We start from the raw sequence: 25,175 nt of genomic DNA on the forward strand, positions 1-25,175 counted from the left end.
ATTGTTTGTTAAAGAAAAATGAACAATGAAGAATTTTAAATATTTTTATAGTTAGATTTATAATGTGAGTTATTAAAAATGTAATTATAAATGCAATAAAAAATATTAATTTTATAGTTTTTTAGTAGATTTAATATAGAGTAATATTTTATAGGTTTATTTGAATTTTTAGGTTTTAATTTTTTTTTTTATGAATTAGTTTTAATTTTCAGTTTCCTAGTGAAACAAAAAATGTATCATTAAAGGCTGATACAACTTTATCAACTAAGCTATGGAGTTTTTTAACTTTAGAGTCAAAGTAAAAACTAGTTTTGCATATTTTTGGCAAATAATCAACTTCTAGCTTTTCTTTTTGTATCTAAAGAGGTTCTTTTAAAGACTAAAAAAGCTGAGATTTTATTAAAACTTTAAATGGATGATCACTCTTCTGATTACTATAAGTGTAAGCTCTTCTGAAGAAAGCATCTTCTTCTTTGATACCATATTCACAGAGACTTATAAACTGTTCTTCTTATTTGAATTTTTGGAGAGTAAAAGTTTCTATTGAGTAATGTTCATCATTTTATAAATTAAATACTGCTACTTTATTGTTACCCTCATATATTGCATGCTTTTAATTATTGCAAAAGAGAGTAAGTGTACCTGGCCAAATGAAAATATGATGGCCTGGCTTTAAATCTATAACCTTACTTCTACTTTAAAGCTATCTAGTATCTATGTAAGGATTTGAATAATCAGTTTCATCAAGAACCGGCCAAAATAAATAGAGCTGGTCTTAACGTATTTTATTGTCTATAAAGAAGTTATGGTTAGCCACTCTATACTCTTTGTTAATCACATCTAAAATATTCCTATTCAATTTAATAAACAAATTATTTGATATTCTTACAATCTGCATCAATAAATTCTCTTTTAAATATTATTGGTTATAATAATAAAAATCAATTATTTTTGAAGTACTTTTGACTTTAGTCAATTTCTTGTTATTTAATATTTTTGCTGTAAAAAGTATTCTATGATCAATTCTAAATAAAAATAATTATTTTTACTTGATTGTTGAAAAAAGATCTTAGTTGCTTTACTCGTTCCATATTCCTTGAGCCTTTTAAACTACTTTCTATATTTTTAAGTCTAATGCTGATTCATCTTTAAGTATTTCTTTGAATTTTTATCTTGATATATAAATTATCACATTCTTGTATTAGCGATTTCCAATCAATTCTACTTCTTATACAAGAGAGATTTCTAGCAAATCTAAAAATTATATTTTTTATCCGCTGTGGAGAAATAGTTATTAATTCTCTTGATTATGTGAGTCTCTTTCTAGCAACCTCTCTATATTGGAAGGATTTTAATGAAGATTTGGTAAAAAGATTTTTTTATCATAAAGATAGTGCTAATAAAGTATGTCATATTAGTCGTAATCAACAAGACTAAAAAAAAAGCAATCTTTTGTTTGCCTGGTGTGATATATAACAAACATTGTTTTGATTTTTTTTTCTAAGTTTGCCTATTCCTACTAATGTTAGTCATTCTAATCTAATTAGATATGAGAAATATCAAAGCTAAAAACAACTTCACCATCACCTTCGCCTCTAAAAACCTTAAAAGTCCATATTCTTTCTTTAATGCACTTCAAAAAATACTACTTTTAGTCTTTTAACTTAATCATATTTATTGTTTTATTCAAAAGCTTCTATCCAATTTGTTTAGTTTGTTAAAGAAACCTATGTAATTTATTATTAATGATTATTATAATTATTATTATTATTTCAAATATATTTTTATATTTACAAAAACTTCTATTTGTAAAACCTTATATAAATCATTGAATTTCTTATGTATTGAAAATTTCTAATTATAAGTTTTTATGTAATCAATCAGTCAGTCAATCAGCTTTGAATTTTTATTAGATAAATACAAACCCTATTTTAGCACTGGGATTAAGCATTTATTAATTTATTAAATTTCTTTCTATTTCTTTTAATGGTTCAAAAGTTCTTAAAAAAAAAAATTCTAAATCGATTTTAATTCTTTTTTTCAAATTTAGAAACAAATTTAACAAATTCTTATTTGGTCTAAAGTTATGAATAGATTTTTATCAAATAATAATTTTAAAAAGATTAAAAAACTTGAAATTATTTTGAATAAAATCTCATATAAAATTTTAGTAAATATAATATTATTTCTTCTCTGAGACATTAATTTTTTAATAGATAACACGAAAAATTATTAAAATAAAATTATGAGGTATTTTTTCAAATAAATTCAGGAACTACACTACCATTTTACACATTGAGCATAGCAAATGATCCTGTTTTAGGAAGATTGTTGCCCTCAGCCCACATTTTTAAAAGTCCTGAAATTTATTCTGGCTTTGCCCATGTGCTAAAATCTGAATCAGGCATAGCTTCTCTATTTTAAGGAGTATCAATAACCTTTCTAAATATATAATAGAGTATTAAATTAATTAATAAATTTAACCAAATAAAATTACGGTAAAATTGTTACTACAGTAGAACCTTCTGGCATATCTTTTGAAACAGCCTAATTTGTAAACAAAAAAATATTAAAATCAATAATACAAAAATGTATTTTATATTTATTCTATGTTTAATAGAATTATTTTATATCAAATAATCTACCATTGTTGAAGCTAAAGAATGAACAGCAACTTTAGAAAGACCATATCCAATCATGTCATGGCAAGGATTATTTATGATGCCGCCAGCACCAGTAAAAACAAGAAGACCATTTTTCCTCAAAAAATGAGTTGAAAGATGAGCAGCTATAATATTTATTATTTTTATTTGCTTATTTTTAAATTAACTAAGCTAATTCTTTACCTAAAATGGAAGGAATAACATTAACTGAGTGCATCTTATGATAAGTTTCAAAAACGTTAGAGTCTTTAATTGACCCTCCATTCCATCCACCTGCTACGCAAATTATAGCATCGTAGGAAGGACTGAAGCTTTTCAATTACTATTTGACTTCACTGACATACTAAGATGCTGATTAATTTTGAGGTAGGATAATATTTTTATTTGATTCATTATTAATATTAAGACCAATGCTAGCTATGTTCCAGTTACTCTTAAATTTGCTAATAACAGAGCGACCTTAATTTTTAAAAATAAAAATTGATTGCAGAAACGCAATTAATAACAAAGGTAATTTACCTAAATTTCCACAACCTCCTATAACTAATAATGTTCTTTATGAAGCCATATTTAATTAATTTTTGTATCTTTTTTAAGAAATAAAAGCTTAGTATAAATAATTTTATGAATTCTAATTAATATAATTAATAGAAGCAAGTAAATAAAAAATGAAAGAAGTCTTTTTTTATGTATTTTTAATTGTATTCTAGATAAAGTATTCTAAAAATATGAAATAATATTTATCCTTCATACATCATACCCTCTACTAAATATAGAAAAATATCAAAATTATTACATAATAATTAATAAAATAATCACTATTAAAACGTAAGTTTTAGCTAGCATTTTCAATTAAACTATAAATACACTTTTTTAGAAAACATATTGAAGTAAAATTAATTTTTTGAATATTGCAAGTTCTTTTTAGTTCAAAAAATAATAAAATAAATAAATAAATTGTATTTTTTATTGAAAAATTTTTCATTTAAATAAATTTAAGAAATTTTATTTTAAATAGAAGCATTTATTTCCTTTTGATGTTATTTTGGTCTCTCCTTTACAGTAGTTTAGATTTAAATTATATTATGTATTTATTTAAATAAAAAGATTAATTAATTCTAACAACTAACTATTTGATATCAAAGACTTTTATTGATTTAAAAAGTGGAATATTCCCAAAAAAATAAACTCACAAACATATTCTATAAATAATTTAGCTAAAATATCAATTTTTATTGTCTTCTTCCTAATTTATATTATTGTTATGCATATTTTATTTGTACACCCCTTACTTTTATTTGAAATTATTATTGTTTCCATACTTTGGCTGCTATTTTTACATTTGGTTATTAAAAATATACTAGCCATGATGATAAAAATATTAAATTTATTAATTATAATATTGCTGCTATTAGTGATAATTCAAGTTATTTTACATCTACATTTATTAATTGCTAAGCATAGGAATTTAATGAGCTATTTAAGGTTATTACTATTACTGATATGTTTAATATGTATTCTACTGCAATTTTTACATCATATTTCCAAAATACTATTGCTATTATTATGGCTACATTTGAGGTTGCTATATTTACTACTATGGCTGCATATTTTACATTATTGCATATGAATTAGGCTATACTTACTATTGTTATATTGGCATTAAATTATTCTAGTTGTAAACTTATTATTGCTAGTATTGCTAATTTATTGGAGGAGGAGAAGCAGGAGGGTTTGTTGTTTTCACAGAAATAAAAATAGAATCAATTTGGTCGTTGTACTATTTTAATAATTTTTGTAAATTATTTATATATGTTCCTTCTTAGGATAAATCTTCAAATTTTATTGATTTATCTAAGATATTTTTGAGAATTTCAAATATTATTTCCATCTTTAGCTAAATTTCTATTCTTGTTTCTAAGTTTGCTACTTTTATCTATTAAGAAAGTATACTGTCAATTTTATCTTCCTTGAAATTTACTTCTTCAATTATTATCACAATATTTTTGTTTGCAGTTTTGATGTCAAACTAAATAGAGCTTTCTTTAGGAGGAGGAGTGTTTCTTTACATTTTAGAGGAGTTATCAGGCACATTTTGTTAACTATTTTGGAAACTATTTAAATTATTAGAATTAGATACACTGCTGTTTGTTGGCTATACCTCAGAATATATGATAGGATTTTAGTTTTAGTTATTATATTATCTATTATTTTCACCTTATTATTTCATTTTATATATCTTTTGGTCATTGTTTGAACTATTATTGTGATTTTAACCTCCCTATCGCTACTAATGATTGTTTATATTATTGTTGCTAATATTCACTTTTTACATTTAGTTGCTGTTATTTTGACTAACATTACCTTCAACTTTTTCTTAAAATTCTTGCTTTTAGTGACTGTTATAGCTTTTTTTATTTTAACTATTATTGTTACTGCTTTAAACACTATAATAGCTGTTTTGATGGCTACTAATATTATTGATGGCATTTACATTTGAGCTATTTTAATAATTCTAATTGTTATTAGGATTGCTGTTATTATTTGAATTTATATTATTGTTTTAATTATTATTAGAATTGTTGCTATTATTTATTATGTTAGAAACTTAAGAATTGGAAGCAGAGTTTGTATAATTGCCTTATGAAGAAGCTTAATGGTTAGATAAATGCTATTATTAATTTTATGAGTGTGTATTGATTTATGAAGAAGTGTTTGCTTAGTTTGAACTATTAATTGGTGTTGTTGTGTTTGTATTTGCATTTGTATTTGAAATTGAAGTATTGTTGTTGGTAGATTATGTTTAAGTATTACTATATTCAAAATTTCCATGCTATTCTGTATTTTGATTAGAGGAATTATTTAATTTTTAAGTATAGATTATTTAATTACTATATTATTCTGAATTATTAGTGGCATTAGATCCTATTTTTTGCTAATTTATATGCTTTGGACTCTCTTTAGAACTCTGTTATACTGCTGCTGAATTGAAGTTAACGTTAGATTATGAAAAAGAGCCACTTATAATGTTTATATTTGATTAGCTATTATTTGAAGATAAGTTAGGACTTGCACTACTTTATTAAATTTAAAGCTTGCCTTTTGCATTGTTTTCATACGTAGCTAACTACTCAGTGCTTTATTAACTTTCAAATTATCCATGCGCTTAGTTAGATGCAGAATTTTATGAATTACAACTGCTATTATCATTTTTTTCCATCAATACATACTTATTTGTTTATTATTTTTAAATAGATTTGCTGTTTTATTTATTATGATTATTGCTACCGCTATAATTATTGCTATTTAAATTATTAGAATTAGGGGTTTTTTAATATTTATTCTTTTTAGGATAAGAGCCATTTTATTTCATTTGATTCTTTTTTTAATTATTTTTGCTGTTATTATTAGAGTTCAAATGCTAACTTCCTCCACCTTGCGAATTGCTATTTATTTAATCGAAATCGTATTAGTCGTTTTTTTTCCAAAATTCATCATCTACAGGCTTAACCGCATTACTTTTTTAGTTATGCGAGTTTTTATTATTCTATTTGTTTGACATTTTTATATCAAAGTATTAAAACCGATCTATCTTTCTATTATTTGATACAATTTATTGCTCTTTTTAAATAAAATGAATAAGCCTACAAAGTTAAACTTAAGTATAAAATTCGTTTGCTTGTTTGTTAGTTTGTTGTTAATGCTGCTGCTCTTACCTATTTTTATTATTTTATTTTTAAATTTTGTCTATCTCTCTTTCAAAGCTAAATAACTTTAAAGAAGAATGACTGTAATAGATTTATTTTTTATGAATGTTTCTTTAAGGTATTCAGAAATTTTTCTTTCTTTGTTTGTTAAATTTTTTTGTGTATCTGAGTTGTTCTTTATTTATTGTAAGACAATTAATTAAATTAATATTTTTTTTTTTCCTTTTAAACACTTTATTTATTATTACTTAATTCTTTTAAAATTTAATAATTCTTCAAAATTTCAAAGACGAAACCTTAAAATAATAGAAGTATTATATACATTTAACTCAACTTACAAAAGGAAATGAATTATTTTGAAATTATTATAAAATCGCTTAGATTTAAGTGATTATATCTTTATGAAAAATTAAATTTTACAGATTTATAGCAAGAAAAAAACGAAATAAATAAATAAATGCACACACACACACTTTTATTTAGAAAAATTTTATTTACTCTTGATAGATAATTTAGAAACATTTGAAATCTATTTCAAGTAAATAATTAACTTTTAAAATTATTTTATTAAAGTAACTTATAGGTATCTCAACTTATAATTACTAAAAAATCATGCAATTGGATTCTAACTCAGATTAGAAAATGTATAATTTGAATTTTAAATATTTCGATTTATTCAATAAAATAAATAGGAATATTTTATGGTATTCATTTTGTTTGTTTGATTTTATATTTAGGATATAGTTCTTCAGATATAAATTTATATTAAAAACACAAATAAAAATATTTGTTTTATTATAAAATAATTTAGATGAATTTGGAATAGTTTCAAACTTTTTAAGATTAAAATTTTAGTTTTTCTTCTTTTTTGTAATTTAATTAATACAGAAAATGCTTACAATAATCTTAATATAATGTTTATCTTACATGTATAAATTCAATATTAATTTATTGTTGGTAATCAAAACAAATTTTAATAATAGGAAAATATAATCTTATTAAAGCTAAAGTAATTTATTTATTTTTAGTTTTTATGCTCTTATAATCCCAGACTTTCTTTTTTATACAATAAAAAATTTTATAAATATTTTATAATAGAATATTTAATAATTTTATAAAGTAAAAAATTTTTTATAATATTATGTTTACTATTATATAGAAAATTTATTGCCAGAATTCATAGACTAATCAGAAACATTACATATTTATAATTAAATTCTTTGAAAATAATTAAATATTTTTAATACTTTAAAAATTCAAATTAAAAACATATCCAAAATATATAATCAAATAATAAAATTAAATATACTTTATATTAATTGATTAGAAAAAATGAATTAAGTATAGGAAGAACAATCTAAAGTTGATTTAAAAAAGAAGTAATTTGAAGAATTGCTGTAAAAATAAGGTAATTAGCGTTTCTATTGTTCTTTATAGTTTGATTTTAAGCATAGATAGTTAAGATTATCTTATTTTTTAAAAATGTAGAATAAGACAGATAGGCTTAAAAGGAATAGAAAAAAGTTAGAGATGAAATCGAAAAAGATCCAAAGGAAAGAATGCTCACAATTTAAAAAGAATTCAGACAATAATATGATAGTAAATTTATAATAAATGTTGGAGATTTATTTATAATACTAATTTTTATTTTTAGAAATCTAAGATATGATTAAGAAGTTTAACAAAAATACAAGCAATGTCGAAGAGTTCTTTAGCGAATTTGCTAAACTCAAAGAGTATTTCGTTACTACTAATTATGCATTAACAACATTCGATAAGCAACAATACAAAGAAGTATATTTTTTAAATGAAGATCTTTGTATTTACATTTCATTAAAAAGTAATTAGAAAAGATGGAAAAAAATATATTTTAAGCTCGTGACTTAGCAAGACCAAGAAAAAAATTTAGATTCAGTCAATAAATAAATAAATCACAAAATAGCCACGACTCCCAGCAAGAAAATAATCAAAAAGAATAAGCTCATAAAGATTTCGGAGAAGATATCCCTGGTTTAATTAATATTTCTAATGAAAAAATAGTTATTAACTCAGGAGAAGAAAATAAATATTTTAAACAATCTTCTACTATAAGAATAGTAAATATAACTGATAGCGAAATATACTTAAATGATATTTTTGACACTGTTTACATAAGAAACATTAATAATTCTAAAATTTATATTGGGCCTGTTAAATTTTCACTCCTCATAGATGGGTGTAAGAATTCTCTATTAAACATATGTGGTCATCAGGTAAAATTTTTTTTGATAATTAAAAATATTAACGCTGAATCCTTCTTTAATTGATATTTAGCTGAGAATTCATAATTCAGTATCAACTCATTTCTAAATTTTCTCTACTAGTAAGTGTATAATCGAGCACTGTACAAGTATGATCTTCTCTCCCTATAAGCACACTTATGATAAATTCGAATAGCACTTCAATGTAAATATATTTATATATTTTTAAAATTCAATGATTGTATTAATAATATTAGGAATGTGGAATGAAAGGAAAGGAAAATCAATGGAGGGATATTCAAGATTTTAATTGGCTTAAATAAGAGGCTTCACCCAATTTTATATTAAAAGAAGATTGATATAATTATTGAGTAATTAAAAATCTAAAATTTTAAAGTAAAATTAAAATAGGATTAATATTCTAAACCTGATTTATAATTAAAGCTTATTTTCATATTGTGTGTTTGAATGTGTTTTGGAGTATTAAACTACCTAATTAAAATTACGAAAATTTATTTTAATTTAAAAAAATAATATTTTAATCTATCAAATAGATCATAAGTGAAAATTAATAGAGTTGTGACAATAAATAGGAATTTCTATTTATATATCGAACTTAGATATTAGATTTTTAATAAAGAGATTTTATTTTCATTTTTTTCTTGTACATTTTGCATAAATTAAATCAAAATTTTAAATATACAGAACAGAAAGAACCTCAATATATTATTTAAATACATTTGTATATCAATTGATATAATAAAAAGTAAATATTGAACAACTCTAGAATTTAATAATATAATTTTATATTGATAGCGAACATCACAAAATATTTAAAATTGATTTAATTTGTAAAATTAATGATACTTAAAATTAGATTTACATTTTATATACATTTATTTATTTATAAATAAAAATAATTAATTTATATATCTTATTTGTACATTTTTAGAAGGTTAACTAAGTAAGCATTTAACGTTAAAATATGTCTTTGTTTTTCTAAAAAATTTTATTTATCTCATTCAAAAATTAACATTCTTGTATTATCAAAGACTGAAAATTAGAGACCTAATGCAGGAACAACTTTTACTAAATTTGCAAAGAAGCCTCCATAATATCCCTTCATTCCTTCATTTTAAGCTATTTTCTTTACACAATCAAATACATTTTTATATTCTCTTTCAAATCCTATACCTCCATTTACCATCATTCTTCTCCTATAATATAATTAAAAAATTATTTTAATTCCTAATAGATTTATTTTTTTTTTCTACCTAATTGTGTCTAAGGGATAAGTTATTATTGAAGCTCCAGCTGCAGCAAGTCCTCCTGCACCCATTAATTTAAAAAGCATATTTTAAGGAGGTTATTAATCTTCAGGAACTGATGGGTGATAAAGACTACGGATATGTTCATAAAATGTATAAGCCAATGCTAAGTAAGGAGCACCACAAAAATAATTAATCCAGAAAGCTTTATATAAAGATTTATATTTTTCAGTACGAAGTAATTTCCTCATGGTATCCCAAGTACCTCCATACATTCTAGTTTCAAATGCTTTTGTTTGATCACAAATTTAACGTGTTCTGATAACATCATAAGGATAACAGAACATTTATATGAAAAAAACAGAACTCATGCCACATAGGAAATGTCTACTAATTAAATCCAAACCCTTTTGACATATCAAAAAAATTTATAATTTATGAATCTATTCAAGGCTCTATCTTTTTCTAGAATAATAATTTAAGATTTCAATTAAAAATACAAAAAATTTCAAAAGTCAAATCAATCTATTTATCTTTCAATACATGTAATTTTTTTATTAGATCCAATTTTTTTAATTTGGACATTTATTCAAACCACTTTTTTGTTTACTACTAAATTATCTTTTAATATAAATTGTTATTTTTATTACGGAATAACGATATTCTCCTTTGGGAAAGATTTCTTCTTTGAAGTGTATAAAAGTTGCGAATTTAATCATGTTGGTAGGAATAACTCTATAGATATTTGTGCCGTTTCCTCTCCAAAATGATAAAAATCCTTACTCAGAATATATTCCTATTAGTTTTAGTAATTAATGATATTATTTTACTCTAATCAAGTCAAAATATATACTTCTTATAGCACTTAGATATGATGTGTACCTATCTTGTTCAAGGACTCTCATAATTTTTTATGTTTAGAACAATATTTTTAATCTCTCGATTGGGGCAAGAACAGTTCTTGTTATAGCATGGGCAACAAATGAAGATATTGTGTATCTCCAGAATGTATATTTTTACTTGTTTGGATAAAAGCTATTGTTAAAAGCGTCTGGAATCATGCTTAATCTAAGTAAGGATTGCTAAATATATCGAATTTGTATACAAAATAAAATATTGAAATTAAGATATTTGATAATTATTTTGTTTATTAAAATTTAATCAGTATTTAAGAGGATTGAGATATAAAGTTAATTTAATAAAGATAAATAAATATCTCATAAAAAAATTATTAATAAAATTCAATTCTATAAAAAACATCTTTATAATCAATATTTTATTCAAAGTAGAAATTATGTATGTAATTTAAGAAAGTAATCATAAAATAGCTTTAAATAAATACTATAAATCAACAAGCTAGCTTGTTTATCATTTTTTGTTCATTTATTTTATATGTTTGAATAAATATAATTTAATACTCCTTTGTTTTGGTAATCAAAGATAAATTATAACCACTAATACTAAAAAATGGATATGAATTAAATATCCTTTTTAAGATGATAGATATACTACTATATGATTAATTTGAAAAGCAATTATACTCTTTTGCTCATATTTTTGTAATTCTTATAAAAAATTTGAAGTATGCATTTATTTATTTTCAATTTTTATTAAGTTCTGCTTTGAGAAAAAGAAAAAATTATAAAATAAATAATTGATTAGACAATTTATAAGATTTTGTGAATAAAGAAATTATAAAAATAGGATTAAAAAATGGACTCATCTAAACTTAAAGAATAGAATTAATAATATGAATCTAATGAAGATATCGAAGTTATCACTTAATTCGAAAAGATGGGCTTGAAAGAAGAGCTCCTTAGAGGTATCTTAACTTATGGTTTTGACAAACCATCAGCTGTTCAACAAAGAGCTATTAAGCCTATAATTAAAGGTCGTGATGTCATAGTTCAAAGTCAAGCAGGTACTGGTAAAACTGGTGTCTTTACTATTGCAGCTCTTCAAATAGTCGACAAAAACCTCCGTGAACCTTAAGTAATTGTTTTATCTCCTACTCGTGAACTTGCTGAGTAAACTCAAAAGGTTTGTTTAGCTCTTGGTGACTACATGAACATTTTAGGTAATTCATTAATAATTTAACTTTCTAAAAGCATTTATTTACTAATCAACATTCCCTTTTTCAAAAAATAATTTCCATCTACATTAACAAAGTAAATAAAAAAGTTAAAAAGATATAATTTTTAAGATTTTCAAGTAAATTCAGCTGATTTTAAACATTATATTTGTATACAATCTCCAAATATCATTATAAAATATCTATTGGAGTAGTTATCAACAATAAACTAACAAATCAACCATGAATATAAATGAAATTTCTAAAAATTTGAACTCTATTATTCAAAAAAATGCAGCTGTTTTTGAAATTAAATTAAAATCATTTCTGATGATAATTTTTGGTTTAAATAATTTAAAATATATAAAAAATAAAAATTAGCTAGAAACAATTATTATAAATTAAAAACTTTAATCAAATTGAATATTTATAATAATTTAAAATTATTAATTTAGTTCACTGTTGTATTGGTGGTAAGAGCATGGATGATGATATTAATAGATTAGAAAAAGGTGTTTAAATTATTTCAGGTACTCCTGGTCGTATTTATGATATGATTTAGCGCAGACACTTGAAAACTCGTAACGTTAAGATGCTTGTTTTGGACGAAGCTGATCAGATGCTTTCTATGGGTTTCAAAGAATAGGTTTATGATATTTATAGATATCTTCCCCACAAAAATCAAAATGTAGTTGTCAGTGCAACCTTACCTCAAGAAATTTTGGAAATGACTAATAAATTTATGAATGATCCTATCAAATTCTTAGTCAAGAGAGATGAGCTTACACTTGAAGGTATTAAATAGTTTTTCATTTTAGTTGAAAAAGAAGAATGGAAGTTTGAAACATTATGTGATTTATACAATACTATCACAATCACTCAAGCAGTTATATTTTGTAATACCATCAAGGCTGTAAAATGGCTTTCTGGTAAAATGAGAGAACAAAACTTCTCTCTTTGTTCCATTCATGGTGAGTTAAATCAAAAGGAAAGAGATAAAATTATGCAAGATTTCCGTAACGGAGAGTATCGTGTTCTTGTTGCCACAGATATCTGGGGTAGAGGTCTTGATGTTTAATAAGTTTCTGTTGTTATCAATTACGATCTTCCTACTAATCGTGAACTTTACATCCATAGAATCGGTCGTTCAGGCCGTTTTGGAAGAAAAGGTGTTGCAATCAATTTTGTTAAAAATGAAGATGTTAGTGCCTTGAGAGATATTGAATAGTATTACTCTACTTAAATTGATGAAATGCCTTACAATGTTAGTGAATTGATTTGATTTGGAAGTTGATTGATGACTTACAACTTAATAAATAAATAAATAACTATATAAATTAATTTAATATTTTCTTTTATTTTTGTATAAAATATACATTTAAATAGTGATCACTAATTAAATTAATTTTATTTCCTACTTTTATACTATTTTTCTTTTTTAATTTTAAATTATAAAAATTAATTATAAATTTATTAATTTATTTTTTATTCAAAATATTGAATCGTGTCTTTAAGTACCTAATATATGCATACACAATGCACATTTGTTGTGCAAAACTAAAAAATTTTCATAAAATATTGAATAGCAAAAGAAAAAAAAATACTGTAAGAAACGTAATTTCTGCGCAACACCATTTTTGGGCAGGGGCGCACGGAAATAAATTAAAAAATTTTCAATATTTTTAATAATAGGAATTTAAAAATAAAATAATCAAATAATATCACAATAATAATCTTTTTATTCATTTATTAAAACTAATCATAAAAAAAATAAATAAATATTAGCTTATTTCTTAAAAATCTAGGAAAAAAAATAATTTTTCATTTTGTTTAGAAAGCTTCTTTTAAATAATTATTCGCTTAGGCTTAGCTAATTAAACCACAAAGACTGCAAATTATTTAAGTTGAGTTATTATTATTTTTTTTGCACATAATACATGAAAAGTTGGATCCCTTTTTCAAAGTAACTTCATTTAAACTCTTAATTTTTGGTAAGTTTTTTTAGATTTATTCTAAAACATTTTTATTCACTCTTTATATTTCTTCATTTTATTTATCTATGTTCAATCTATCCACACATTTGTTTTAAAAGATTAAGTTACATTCTAAGTGCATGTATACTTGTTTATTCTTAAAAGAATCAGAATCATAGAGCTCAGCTCTTCCATTTACTGTAGCTGCCTATTCTTTAATTAGTTTTCCACAATAGAAGCAGCTGTGTGGATGATGCACTTGGCAATAGTATTTTTGTTCAACAGGAAACATTTACTCTTTTTATGTTAAAACTTTTTAGCATTTTTAACAGTTTGCTTGAAGTGAAAAGAAAAAGTCTTCTTCTTTTACTTATTGTTAAATAAGTTCATCATCTAAACTAGTTACAGAAGTAGATGCTGTGCTGTAAAAATCAGATTCATAATCATCATTTTTGGTATCATCAACTTTTTTCTCTTCTGCTTTAACCTTTTCTTTTATAGTTTATTAGATAGGTTTTGAATTAGTAGAACTTTTTATCTCATTAGTTTTTTATGAAGTACCTGGTTTTGTATTTGATTAATTTTAAATTTTAGTAAAAGTAATGTCGCTACTTCCTTTGACAGATTAAGAAGATTTGTTTGACTAAGGTGTTTGTGAATTTTAATTAATAGGAGAAATTTAACAATTCATATCAACACCTCCTAAAACGAATTTCGTTTGCACTTTCTTAGCTTTTTAGATATCGAAAAATTCACTACTTCCATTATTTTACTTAATCAAATATTCTACAGCAAGCTTTAAGTTTTTCTCATTTACTTCTTAGCCTGATTGTTTTAAACTCCTTTCAGCAACAACCTTCACATCAACTGGAAGTTTTTTCTCTACTATCCCAATTTAGATTTCTTAAGATTACCTAATAGAATTAACTTTATCAGTGTACATTTTAACACTTGAGAATTATTTTTCTATAACCTGGTTAATTTTTTTCATGTCAATCTGTATGCCATTTGTGACTATCCATCTATAAATTTATTTAAAACAATTTCAAAGTATTGTGAAAAATAATTGATTACCTTGCTAAGGCTGAAGCTCTATATAGCTTTTTAAGTCTTTCAAAGCATGGATAATGTTTGCAAATTACTGGATAAAGTTCAGAAAATTTCTTAGCAAACATATAACAAGGATCATTTTTATCTTAAACAACTTTATCAATTAATCTGCCTTGAGAATCTTACTCCATTTATCTTGCATCAACCTCTATTTTCACATCATTAGAGAGAAAAACTCCTTTATTATTTTTATCTACAATGCCTTCTACTTTCTTACAAACCAACCAAAGTCTGCTCCAATTTTGTTTAGAATTATCTTAATTTATATTATTTTCTTCAATTATTTTAGACAATGGTTTTAGTCCAAGTTTTACTAGCTCCTAAGGATAGGGAAAAGGTGTTTTACAATCAGGAAGTAATCCCAAAGACATCTACTTCAGTAAATAATCACATTCAAACATCAACTCACTAAATTTACTTCCAGATAGTATTTTTTTATTTTCTAAAATATCTGGATAAAGAACTTTTCTTTAAAACTCACCATCTGGTTTTTTGTCTTCCCAAGGATCGAGAGAAAAACTTGATTAAAAAAATATTTTTTTAAAGATTTAATAAAATTATTAATTATGAATACCTTATTGTTTTATTCTTGATAGACTAATCACAATAAACCTTTAAACATAAAGCTAAATCATCTGGTTCAGTTCCACTAAATTCCAATTTTTATTTCTTATCTAATAAAAACTTAAGTTAATTTTTGTTGTTAAATTTGATTCCTCTTATGCTGCAAACTTCATTCAGCTTAGTTTTCAAGTCTATACCCCCAACTTGGTTTGACTTTTCTCCTTATTACTTTTAAGCTTTTCCTTTATAACATTTAAACAAAATTGCAATTCTTAAAGATTTATGAAAAGAAATTTTTTACCTTCAATCTTGTTAATGAGTTCTTAGCTTATAACTCCATCTTCAAATAGATTATTCTTTTTTTAATATTCTCTTACTGCATTTTCAGTTTGTGATGTATAAAAACCATCTGTTTCTATATTATACCCTTGCTTCTTGAGTAAATTCTAAACTTTCAAAACTTTTTCATCATATTCTAATCTTTTAGCTAGACATTCTTCATCTTCACATGTAGTATCAGAGCTAAATGAATCTTCTAAATTTTACAATTGAGATTTGGCAAAAGCTTTAAATTGTTTTGGCATTTTTTTTACTTTCTCTATCAAGTTTTTGTCGTTTTGACCTTGCTAAAGTGCTTGGATGTTTCTGCAAGTTAGCTATTGTTAAGGTTACATGTCCAATGCTTCTTGGATTAAAGATTTTGTCTTATTTGATCCACTTTCTATTAAATAGCAAAACAATAAATATTGCAGTTCTTAATTGGCTATTTCATTCAATCTGTTATCATAAAAGACGAATTTGTAAAAGTTGTTTTATTCATTTTCAGTAAGACTAGAGAATTATTTCAAGGGAGTATTTCCTTTAGTTTTAGCATGGTAGCTAGAATAATCATCTTAAAATAGAGGTAATTCTTTTTAGGTACAATTTTACTTACAAAGTTTTAAAAGCTATAGAGGATCCATTTTAATAACTTATAAAAATAGCAAAAGTAAATAAATTAATTAATTATTGATTCAAATTTTATATTTTTTATATTTATTTTTAATTAAGAAAATACTATTAAAAATTTGTTGATTGACTATCACTAAATAATTCCATTATAATTATTCAAAGAAAATTCTTTTTTAATTTTTTTGATAAATTACAACAAAAAAAAATATAGAATTAATCACAATAGCTAAAAATTTATAAAATAATATTTTTTTAATTATCATTTTAAATTCTATTTAAGATTATCTAATGTTTTATCTTATCTAAGCTAATTTTCTGCTTTGAGTAGAATTTAAATATTTTTTAATAGGATATATAGTTATAAAATATATATAGGTAGTTTAATAAACATTAGGTGTTTAAATTAGTTTTTTAATTATAGTCTATTTTGGAATAATTTAATATATTTTATTGACTTTTAATCTAGATATTACATTTGAGAGAAAAATGTTTTATTATTTGCTAATTATTTTGCTAGTATTTTATAAAGAATATCATAAAATGCAAAAAATAATTTAGCCTATTACAATAATCCCATATTAGTTTTTATTTCTCACATCTCACTTTAATGAGAATTACTTGGCATGCTATTTGTCATTTAAGGAAAAGATTGTTGGTTGCTCTAATATTATTGAAGACATGAAGATAAGCTTCTAAGAGATGATGTAGAAGAAGAATTTCTTAGCTCTACATTAGTGCTTTCTTCAAAGTTATTAAGTAATTTATTTTTTTTATTTTTTTGAATAAAATAAGCAATAACTATTGTTAAAGTGTAAAGTAGCATAACAAAAAATGATATATGCTATAAATCATAAGGGTTATATCGTTTTGAGTGATTATCCTCTTGTTAAGAATCCTCGCTATAATTATATTAATGCATTTTATTAACTTAATAAATTGATTTTATATTTTTTTGGTTAACTTTCAATAATTAGCTAGCTGATCAAAATCAAGTTTATATTTGATATTTTTGATATAAGAAAAAGAACGAATATAAATATCTTAAAATTATTTAATGGTACTAAATAGATAAATAAATATTTTTGCAAAATAACAGATGATGTCAACCAAGCTAAAGTTATATTCATATAATTTTAAGAAATACAGTAATTCATGCTTGCTTGAAAAAATCTTGTAAAAAATTTAAACTTTTTTAATAACATGTTAGATATGTATGATATGTATGTATATCAAAAAAGTTCATATTCATTTAAAGCCAATTATTTTAATAATTGAATGTTATAATTTTGATATTAATAGTCACTAAATTTTGTAAATTTTTACTTCTAAAAAAAATTATAATCTTACAAACAATTAAATTGAATACAAATCCATTTTTAAAATTAATTTAAAAACTAATAAAAATAATTATTAAAAAAGTAAATGGGGTGTGCAAAATCCATTCCAGAAGCAAGTTAGCCAAAACAAATTTCAAATTAAAAGGGTAATAACAAATCTTCTGTAGCTTAAAAGGCTTAAGTGAAGCATAATCAAGTTTAGGTTTCATCAGAGTAAAATAAAGATTTCAGATACAATGAGAACGAAAGCAACAGTGATAACGAATCAATTAGCAGTAGAAAAAATAATAAAAAAAAGAATAAATAGGATAAGGAAGTAAATATGAATTAGCAAAATCCTGCTTTTCCCTCTCAACAGTTAAATCCTTCTAACGTGAATATAGAAGAAGGAAACAATGCTAACGATAATGAAGTATATAATTCAAAATTTTATTACATTTAAATTTAAAAATAATATGTAGGAATTGTTGCTTTAGCAGAAAATATAAGATAACTAAAATAAATTCTTAGAGAATTTAAAGAAATAAGATACTTAAAATGAATTTATTTTGAAGTCGGAAAAAAATTTAAATAATGATAACTAAGAAAATGATGATAACAAAGAGAATATATACATGCAATCAAACAACAATGAATAATATATCCCCACTCAATCAACAAAAGCTTATGGTAAATAAGAAAGTGTTTTAAATGAAAACTATTGTAATATCCTTCGCTAACAGTCAATTAATAATAATAATTATCCCATGAATAGCGGAATCTCAATAAATGGATCAATTAATATGCTTAATTCTGGATCAAGGTTGTAAAATTCAAATATTGTCACTTCTGGTCTAGATTACGAAAAAAAGAAAAGAGAGTTAATAAGAAAAGTTAGTAAGCATAATTATTTATTAATAACAATTAATTTTATATTAGTAAAATTTCAAAATACTTGATAAATCATGCATCAATTAAATTAATTTAAAAGCACATTTAAGGATCGAAATAATATTAAAATATTTAAATTGTAAGTTATTTAATTTTAAATTCAAAAAAATTGTAAAATTAAAAGGTGACGATATTGATGAAATTGAAGAAATAGATGAAAATAACTTCCAATTTGGAGCAACGAACAAGGAATCTAATAAACTAAAAAGCAACTTGCTCAAGCCTAAAAAGCTGGAATATTAAGATGATGAAAATGATGCTGATATCTACTTGAAATAACAAAAACAATAAATTAAATAAAAAACAGATATAACAAATAATAACAGTAAAATAACAAATATTAATAATATTGCAGACGATGATGATGAGTTTTGATAGTTAACTAACTATTCAAATAAGCCTTTCTAATATTTTTATCTTAAATTAGTTGAAGTAAAAACTTATGTTAATTTTGCAGAAATGTATATAAAAAAATTGAATCTTTTTGAAGGACTGCTTGAAATTTTAAATAAAAATGAATCCTTGCTAAATATGTCCTTTATACAATTAAATATTTAGCTGAAAACTGGAATATTAAAATAGCTAAAGTTTATATTTTAAAAATTGATTATATTAAATTTTATAATTATCAAATAATTTAACTGTTTAAATTTATAATTTATATGATTTATCAATAGAAAGATAAATAAACCTATAATTAAAAGACTTACTAAATAAACTTCTTGCTTATTTTTATTTACCTAATTAACAAATTTAAAAAATGCACATTATAAGTTTTAAAAATTAAACTTATCTGCTTGACTATAGGAGAGTTTATGTAAGTTCCTCTTCACTCTTTCTGTTCTCTTTCAAAAATAAAAGAACTTAATTTATCACCTAATTAATTATTTATTAATCAAAAAGCATAAAAAATCTGATGATAATAGAGTTTAATTTTAAAAATAAATATTTTTAAATTTTTTAGTAAAAAAGTTGAAAACTGAAATAAACCGTAACAATGGATATAACTTTACTGTAATATATTTTTATAAAATAGTTCAATTTGAACCAAACATTTTTTTTGTATCTTTAATTTTTTTTTGACAAAATCAAATTAGTATTTTTTATTATTTTGATATTTTAAATTCTATTCAGTTATATTCAGATTCTTATTATTGTTCTAAATTTTATTCTTAAAGTTATATTGAGGACTAACCAGTTCCTATATCACTACTTTGATGAGAATATTAAACTAGAATATAAGATTGCATATTATTATCTCTATTAATGTTGTTATTTAACAACATCTAATTGGATTAAGAAATTTAACTTAATTAATATTATTAATACTAATTTCCATAAAAGTTAGAATTTTCAAGCTATCTATTAAAGCTTGCATTAGATTGATTGTAATGGCTATTAACTCCATTACTTAGTTAACTTAATTGTTAAATGCTAACTTAGCCTGATAAATTACCAATATCTAAAACTTTGACTTAATATTCAGATAATAGTTTTGATTCATTTAAGCTAGATTAACAATATAATTAACTGTTTTCTGTCTAAGTTTGTCCTTAAAAGTTTTTTTAGAGTCCTTTTTTTAAAATTAATAAATTAAAATAATAAAAATGAAAATAAATAAAAACCTTAAATAATTTAGTTCATCTATTTATATACATCTTATTGAATATTTTGTAATTCACCTTTGATATCTTATCCTTCATTAGTATGATTACTGGTAAAATTTGTTCTATCTATAATATCTTTTTGATATTCATTAAGTATATCATTCTTTGAATTTGCGTCCTCTTGTTTTTAATTTTTTGTAATTTGCTATATTTATTCATCAAAGTCTATTTCCTTTAAATCAGAATCTTTAGGAACAAAACTTTGACAAAAAAGCTTGATGTCATTATCTTAAAGACAAGTTATAAAATCTTCATCATTTGATTACATTAATCTTATAATAGAATCCCAAATATCTCTTTATTCTTTTTCATCTTTACAATTTTGATTTTTAATATTGCTTGTCTCTGCTTTATTTTAATTAGATAAACAGATCATATATTTATCTGAGATAAATTCTTTGAACAATTTTAGCATGTATTAGCTAAAGCATTCATATTCTTCTTAATTTGTTTCCCCTTATTTCATTCCAAAATAAATTTTTAAAATAAAAAAGTCTAACTTAAAAATCTATAAGACATCACTCATCACACATCTTTCCTCTATCTTTTTTTCAGTCATATTTCTTATTAGCTATTTCAATTACTATGATATTAAAAACTTAGGATTCTCTAAATTTGTTTCGTTTAATTCGAGTATTTCGATCATTGTTTTTGCTATCATGTAAATTTCCGATTCAAAAGTACAAAGTTAATTATTTTTTTTTAACTCGCTTGGAGCAAGATAGAAAGTAGTTCCTATAGGCTTAAAATATTTATTAAATAGCTTTATTTAGGAAAATCCAAAATCTATTAGCTTGATCTTTGAATCATCATTTGGTTAAACTAATATGTTATCTAACTTTAGATCACAATGAATAATATTCAGATTATGCAAATATTAAAATACATTTATGATTTAAAGTATATAGCCATATCTCTTATTCTAGCAGATATATGAACCATCAATCTTTTTTTTTAAGTACTCTCTCAAGTTTTCACCTAATCTTTTTTGAACTAGCACTATTTTTCCTTTTTCATTTTAGTACAAGTCATAAACCTTCAGGATATTGCGATGAGAAACTAGCATCTAAATAGCTATCTCATTTAAAATATCGAATTTGCTCATCTTACTAGATTCAGATTCCAAATTTATCGTTTTTAAAATGAAATCGACTCCATCTTTTTTGGCTGAATATATCTCGCTCATTTTAGTACCATTTATTTTTTTTACATCTGTAAACATATCTTTCTTTTTATTTTCCACTTTTTCATACAGGTATGAAAGGAGATGATCATATTTAAAAAATATTAGAAGTGAGTCTTAGAATTGAGTTTTTGTTGCTTGACAAGTTTAAAACATTTTTACCATCATGTCTTAAGATTCTTTATATTTTTTTCCTATCCTCAAGAGACGGGAGCAAATAACCATAAATAATAGAATGAGTCCTTTGCCGTACTCGTAATTAAGGCCTTACTTTTAAGTCTCTTGATAAATCTTATTAATTTCTTAGATATCATATTAAGAAATTTACTTACGTTCAATTTCTTGCAGTAAAGTAAATATTTTAAAAAACTAGTCACTAAACAAGTTATAATAGATAGTCTCCAAATTTCTAATACACTAAATATTTTAATTATTAAAGAACAGGAGTAGTGCCTCTTCTATCTCTCCAAACTTAAGGTCGCCAAGTGTCGCTTTAGCCTGATCAAACTATTTTTGCATAAAGAATTAATGGGTTTTAAATAGTTTTATGTGCCTAATAAGTCTCTAACTCATTCTCTCATCATATACATCTGATAAAATGTTTTCTAATTTCTCTATTTCAAGAGTTAGCTCATTTATTTTATTTTGAAACACATAATTTAAAGCTTTGAATGTTATAATTGACTCATAAAATCCTTGTCTAAAGATTTAATTTTTTTAATTATCCCATTGTTAATCACTAACACAACAGCTATCTAATTTTTATCTTTTTTTGATAACTTCTTCACCTTCTATTTCATAATGACTCTCAAGAGTTTCTAGAATCTTTAACGAGGGATTATATTTTTATTATTAAATATTAAAATATGCTGCTATGAGTTTTGCGCCATGTTAAGCTTTTTTATCATATGTATTTAAATGCTATTAAGTTTGATAAAATTAGAAAATTTCTTATAATAGACTATCTATCTTTATTTTATCAGGATTTTTCATCCCTTCGTAACCAATTTACAAAACAGGTATTACCGAATAAGAGTATTAGAACTTTTACACAGTATCATGAAATTTAAAGATGTTTATACAAAACAGATATATAATTTAAAAGATTTTCTCTTCCACTTCTAAGCTAATTTTATTATTAAGATCTTACAAAAGAACTTCAATTTAAGAGATGACATTTTAAAATTACTATGAAATCTTTTGTTTGTTCTCTGAACTTCGCTATTTATAATAAATTAATATTAATTATCTCCATATTATGTAAATGTATTGCTATTCAGTCAAAGATAGATAAAAGTTACATCTCAAATGATATTTGAGTATGATGTAAAATTTTAATAATAATTGACTTAAAAAATATCATAAAAATGTTAATATCTTACATTATTGTCAACTTGTTTGAAAATCTCTTGAATAATTTGAACGCATATCTTATGGATATCATAATTATTGCTTTCAATTAATTCGTTGTTAAAATTAACTTAAAGTTCCTCCATTTTATTTATTTTACTAGAAGAGCTATCTATCTATCAACTTTTATTTTGTTTCTTTGTTTTCCAAATTATAACAATATTTTATATCTTAAATAATGATAAAAATTACAGGTTTGTTTATTCACAAAAATAAAAATATAAATCCATCCTGATCTTCAACTAAAAAGAATGATAACAAAAGATTCTCATATTTATTGAATAGAAAATAAAAAAAGGGAAATTATAAACGAGCATTAATATTTTTTACTAAGTCTTTCAATTGTGTGATCAATATTCACTGATATTCATTAAAACTTAATATTGTAGATTTGAATTAATAACACTTATAATTTTAATTTATTAACATGCGATTTATGAGTAACATAATGATATAAACACTTAATATAGTATTTAAATTTAATTAATGCAATAATTATAAGTATTATTAATGAAATTAATTACCTAGTAGATAATTTAATTCATACTTGGATTTAATAGGTTAAATTTTTTGTAGAATACATCTAAGCTTGTAAAAAATTGTAAATTATGTTTATTTTGAATTATAAAAGAAATGATGAATTAGATTTGAATGATGTCTTTTTATAATTGAAAAGGTAAGAGTGTTGATGGCATAAATAAAAATTTATAATCATTATAATTAATAAAACACTATCCACCAAATTTTAGCCAATTTAATTAAATTATATAACTATTAAAAAACAAACAAATAAGTATTTATTCTAAAGATAAATAAATTGTATAACATCCGTTTCTAAAGATTTTCTAATTATCAAATTAAAAATGGCAGATAAATCTAGCTAGGTTAAAACAAGAGATAAAAGCCCTGTTGCAGTAATAAATATTTAATAAAGAACCTTTAAAATTGAATAGTAGTTGAGAGCTTTTATTTAATATTTATGTTAATTATTAAAAGGAAATGATCACATGGTCTGAAGTTATCAAAAAAGAGAAATCAAAATAAAAAATTTATGAGCATTTTACTATAAATCCTAGGAAACGTATTTAATTACTTACTTCCTTGATTACTAATCTTAATATCTATGAAAATATTTATTACATTTTACATAGTTTATTAAAATTAAATTATCAAATAGTTTTTTTGTATTCTGACAAGCCATGCGAAAATGCACTAGTTGAATAAAAAATGTAGCATTCTCAAACAAAAAATCCTTTCTTAGATATCTCAAAAACATCTGCCCTTCTTGATTCACTTAAATCTCCTGAACTTAGCTGTAAATATTTTAAATTCAAAAATAAATTCATTTTATTTTCATCTGCTTTAATTGCTGAATAATTGCTTATTTTAGATTAAACTACAATAGTTGCCAAAATAAATAAAAAAAGCTTTTCTACTTAACTGTTTTTAGTCATTATTAAGTAGAATTTATAGTTATATTTATTTTATATATAAAACGACTTAATATTTTGAATGTTTTTTTCTCATTATAAAATTTTAGAAGATATTTTGTCCAAGCTTACTACAATCAATTAAACACCAGGATAAAAATATAAGTTTCCACAAACAGCTAATTAAGACATTGGTTGGTTCAATTAAGTAACTCTGATTAATTTGTAAACAAATAAAAATGAAAAATATTAATCCTAAAATAGCACTCTAGAAGTTTAAGCCCTTAAAGAAGTTCAAATTAATTTAATTACCCAAAGAAAACATGCAACGAGACTAATTATGCAAATGAATACTATAATATGTTACGTGTATCACCATTTTCTAATAAATTCAAATGAATTTTTTAAGTGCAATAACTTGTTATTTATTATTTATTTTTGTTTCATATTAAAGAAAACATCTTAAATATCATAAATTAAAATAAATAAATAATAGATTTATTCATTGAATTAACTTATAATTTTATAAGCTATGTTATTAGTTTCTTTAAAATTGAAAATATTTTGAATTTTATAAACAATTATTTATTAACTAAAATATATTTTAAATGTAGTCAGTTACTATGAAGTATTAAAAATTATTTTAAATTATTTTTTTAATTAACTTAATT

The 25,175-nt window shown here is 22.9% G+C and overlaps 11 protein-coding genes across 11 annotated transcripts; 5 read left to right on the forward strand and 6 right to left on the reverse strand. All coding sequences in view use genetic code 6, as the record gives it.

Moving 5' to 3' along the window:
- Positions 1–208: 208 nt before the first annotated feature.
- TTHERM_000220709 (hypothetical protein) lies at positions 209–1,672 on the reverse strand (the record flags this gene model as incomplete). Its single annotated transcript, XM_012798746.1, has 2 exons — positions 209–851; positions 1,050–1,672. 2 exons carry the CDS (start codon positions 1,670–1,672, stop codon positions 209–211), a joined length of 1,266 nt encoding a protein of 421 aa, XP_012654200.1.
- Positions 1,673–2,258: 586 nt separating this feature from the next.
- TTHERM_00220710 (quinoid dihydropteridine reductase, putative) lies at positions 2,259–3,231 on the reverse strand (the record flags this gene model as incomplete). The annotated part of the gene is made up of 5 exons (XM_001020643.3): positions 2,259–2,442; positions 2,498–2,547; positions 2,646–2,788; positions 2,847–3,122; positions 3,183–3,231. The coding sequence occupies 5 exons, from the start codon at positions 3,229–3,231 to the stop codon at positions 2,259–2,261; spliced, it is 702 nt and encodes a 233-aa protein (XP_001020643.1).
- A 657-nt stretch (positions 3,232–3,888) lies between these two features.
- Positions 3,889–6,225, reverse strand: TTHERM_00220720 (hypothetical protein; the record flags this gene model as incomplete). The annotated part of the gene is made up of 1 exon (XM_001020644.3): positions 3,889–6,225. The coding sequence occupies one exon, from the start codon at positions 6,223–6,225 to the stop codon at positions 3,889–3,891; it is 2,337 nt and encodes a 778-aa protein (XP_001020644.1).
- A 1,477-nt stretch (positions 6,226–7,702) lies between these two features.
- TTHERM_00220730 (tubulin-specific chaperone C) lies at positions 7,703–8,969 on the forward strand (the record flags this gene model as incomplete). The annotated part of the gene is made up of 6 exons (XM_001020645.2): positions 7,703–7,778; positions 7,859–7,969; positions 8,025–8,164; positions 8,212–8,622; positions 8,684–8,815; positions 8,868–8,969. The coding sequence occupies 6 exons, from the start codon at positions 7,703–7,705 to the stop codon at positions 8,967–8,969; spliced, it is 972 nt and encodes a 323-aa protein (XP_001020645.2).
- A 659-nt stretch (positions 8,970–9,628) lies between these two features.
- TTHERM_00220740 (carrier protein) lies at positions 9,629–10,939 on the reverse strand (the record flags this gene model as incomplete). The annotated part of the gene is made up of 4 exons (XM_001020646.1): positions 9,629–9,827; positions 9,885–10,285; positions 10,529–10,674; positions 10,732–10,939. 4 exons carry the CDS (start codon positions 10,937–10,939, stop codon positions 9,629–9,631), a joined length of 954 nt encoding a protein of 317 aa, XP_001020646.1.
- A 652-nt stretch (positions 10,940–11,591) lies between these two features.
- TTHERM_00220750 (DEAD-box ATP-dependent RNA helicase) lies at positions 11,592–13,231 on the forward strand (the record flags this gene model as incomplete). The annotated part of the gene is made up of 2 exons (XM_001020647.3): positions 11,592–11,955; positions 12,405–13,231. 2 exons carry the CDS (start codon positions 11,592–11,594, stop codon positions 13,229–13,231), a joined length of 1,191 nt encoding a protein of 396 aa, XP_001020647.1.
- A 539-nt stretch (positions 13,232–13,770) lies between these two features.
- On the reverse strand, positions 13,771–16,558 carry TTHERM_00220760 (peptidoglycan-binding domain protein; the record flags this gene model as incomplete). The annotated part of the gene is made up of 4 exons (XM_001020648.1): positions 13,771–14,944; positions 14,997–15,551; positions 15,607–15,838; positions 15,898–16,558. 4 exons carry the CDS (start codon positions 16,556–16,558, stop codon positions 13,771–13,773), a joined length of 2,622 nt encoding a protein of 873 aa, XP_001020648.1.
- Positions 16,559–17,033: 475 nt separating this feature from the next.
- On the forward strand, positions 17,034–17,711 carry TTHERM_000220779 (hypothetical protein; the record flags this gene model as incomplete). Its single annotated transcript, XM_012798747.1, has 1 exon — positions 17,034–17,711. The coding sequence occupies one exon, from the start codon at positions 17,034–17,036 to the stop codon at positions 17,709–17,711; it is 678 nt and encodes a 225-aa protein (XP_012654201.1).
- Positions 17,712–17,969: 258 nt separating this feature from the next.
- Positions 17,970–19,189, forward strand: TTHERM_00220780 (hypothetical protein; the record flags this gene model as incomplete). Its single annotated transcript, XM_001020650.1, has 3 exons — positions 17,970–18,296; positions 18,346–18,760; positions 18,939–19,189. 3 exons carry the CDS (start codon positions 17,970–17,972, stop codon positions 19,187–19,189), a joined length of 993 nt encoding a protein of 330 aa, XP_001020650.1.
- Positions 19,190–19,944: 755 nt separating this feature from the next.
- Positions 19,945–23,160, reverse strand: TTHERM_00220790 (kinase domain protein; the record flags this gene model as incomplete). The annotated part of the gene is made up of 3 exons (XM_001020651.1): positions 19,945–20,387; positions 20,440–22,885; positions 23,047–23,160. 3 exons carry the CDS (start codon positions 23,158–23,160, stop codon positions 19,945–19,947), a joined length of 3,003 nt encoding a protein of 1,000 aa, XP_001020651.1.
- Positions 23,161–23,802: 642 nt separating this feature from the next.
- TTHERM_00220800 (hypothetical protein) lies at positions 23,803–24,903 on the forward strand (the record flags this gene model as incomplete). The annotated part of the gene is made up of 5 exons (XM_001020652.3): positions 23,803–23,988; positions 24,071–24,155; positions 24,252–24,389; positions 24,615–24,712; positions 24,769–24,903. Exons 1-5 carry the CDS (start codon positions 23,938–23,940, stop codon positions 24,901–24,903), a joined length of 507 nt encoding a protein of 168 aa, XP_001020652.3. The 5' UTR covers positions 23,803–23,937.
- Between the last annotated feature and the right edge of the window lie 272 nt (positions 24,904–25,175).

Source organism: Tetrahymena thermophila (genome assembly GCF_000189635.1).
Source record: "Tetrahymena thermophila SB210 genomic scaffold scf_8254564, whole genome shotgun sequence".
Taxonomy (NCBI): Eukaryota; Ciliophora; class Oligohymenophorea; order Hymenostomatida; family Tetrahymenidae; genus Tetrahymena; species Tetrahymena thermophila.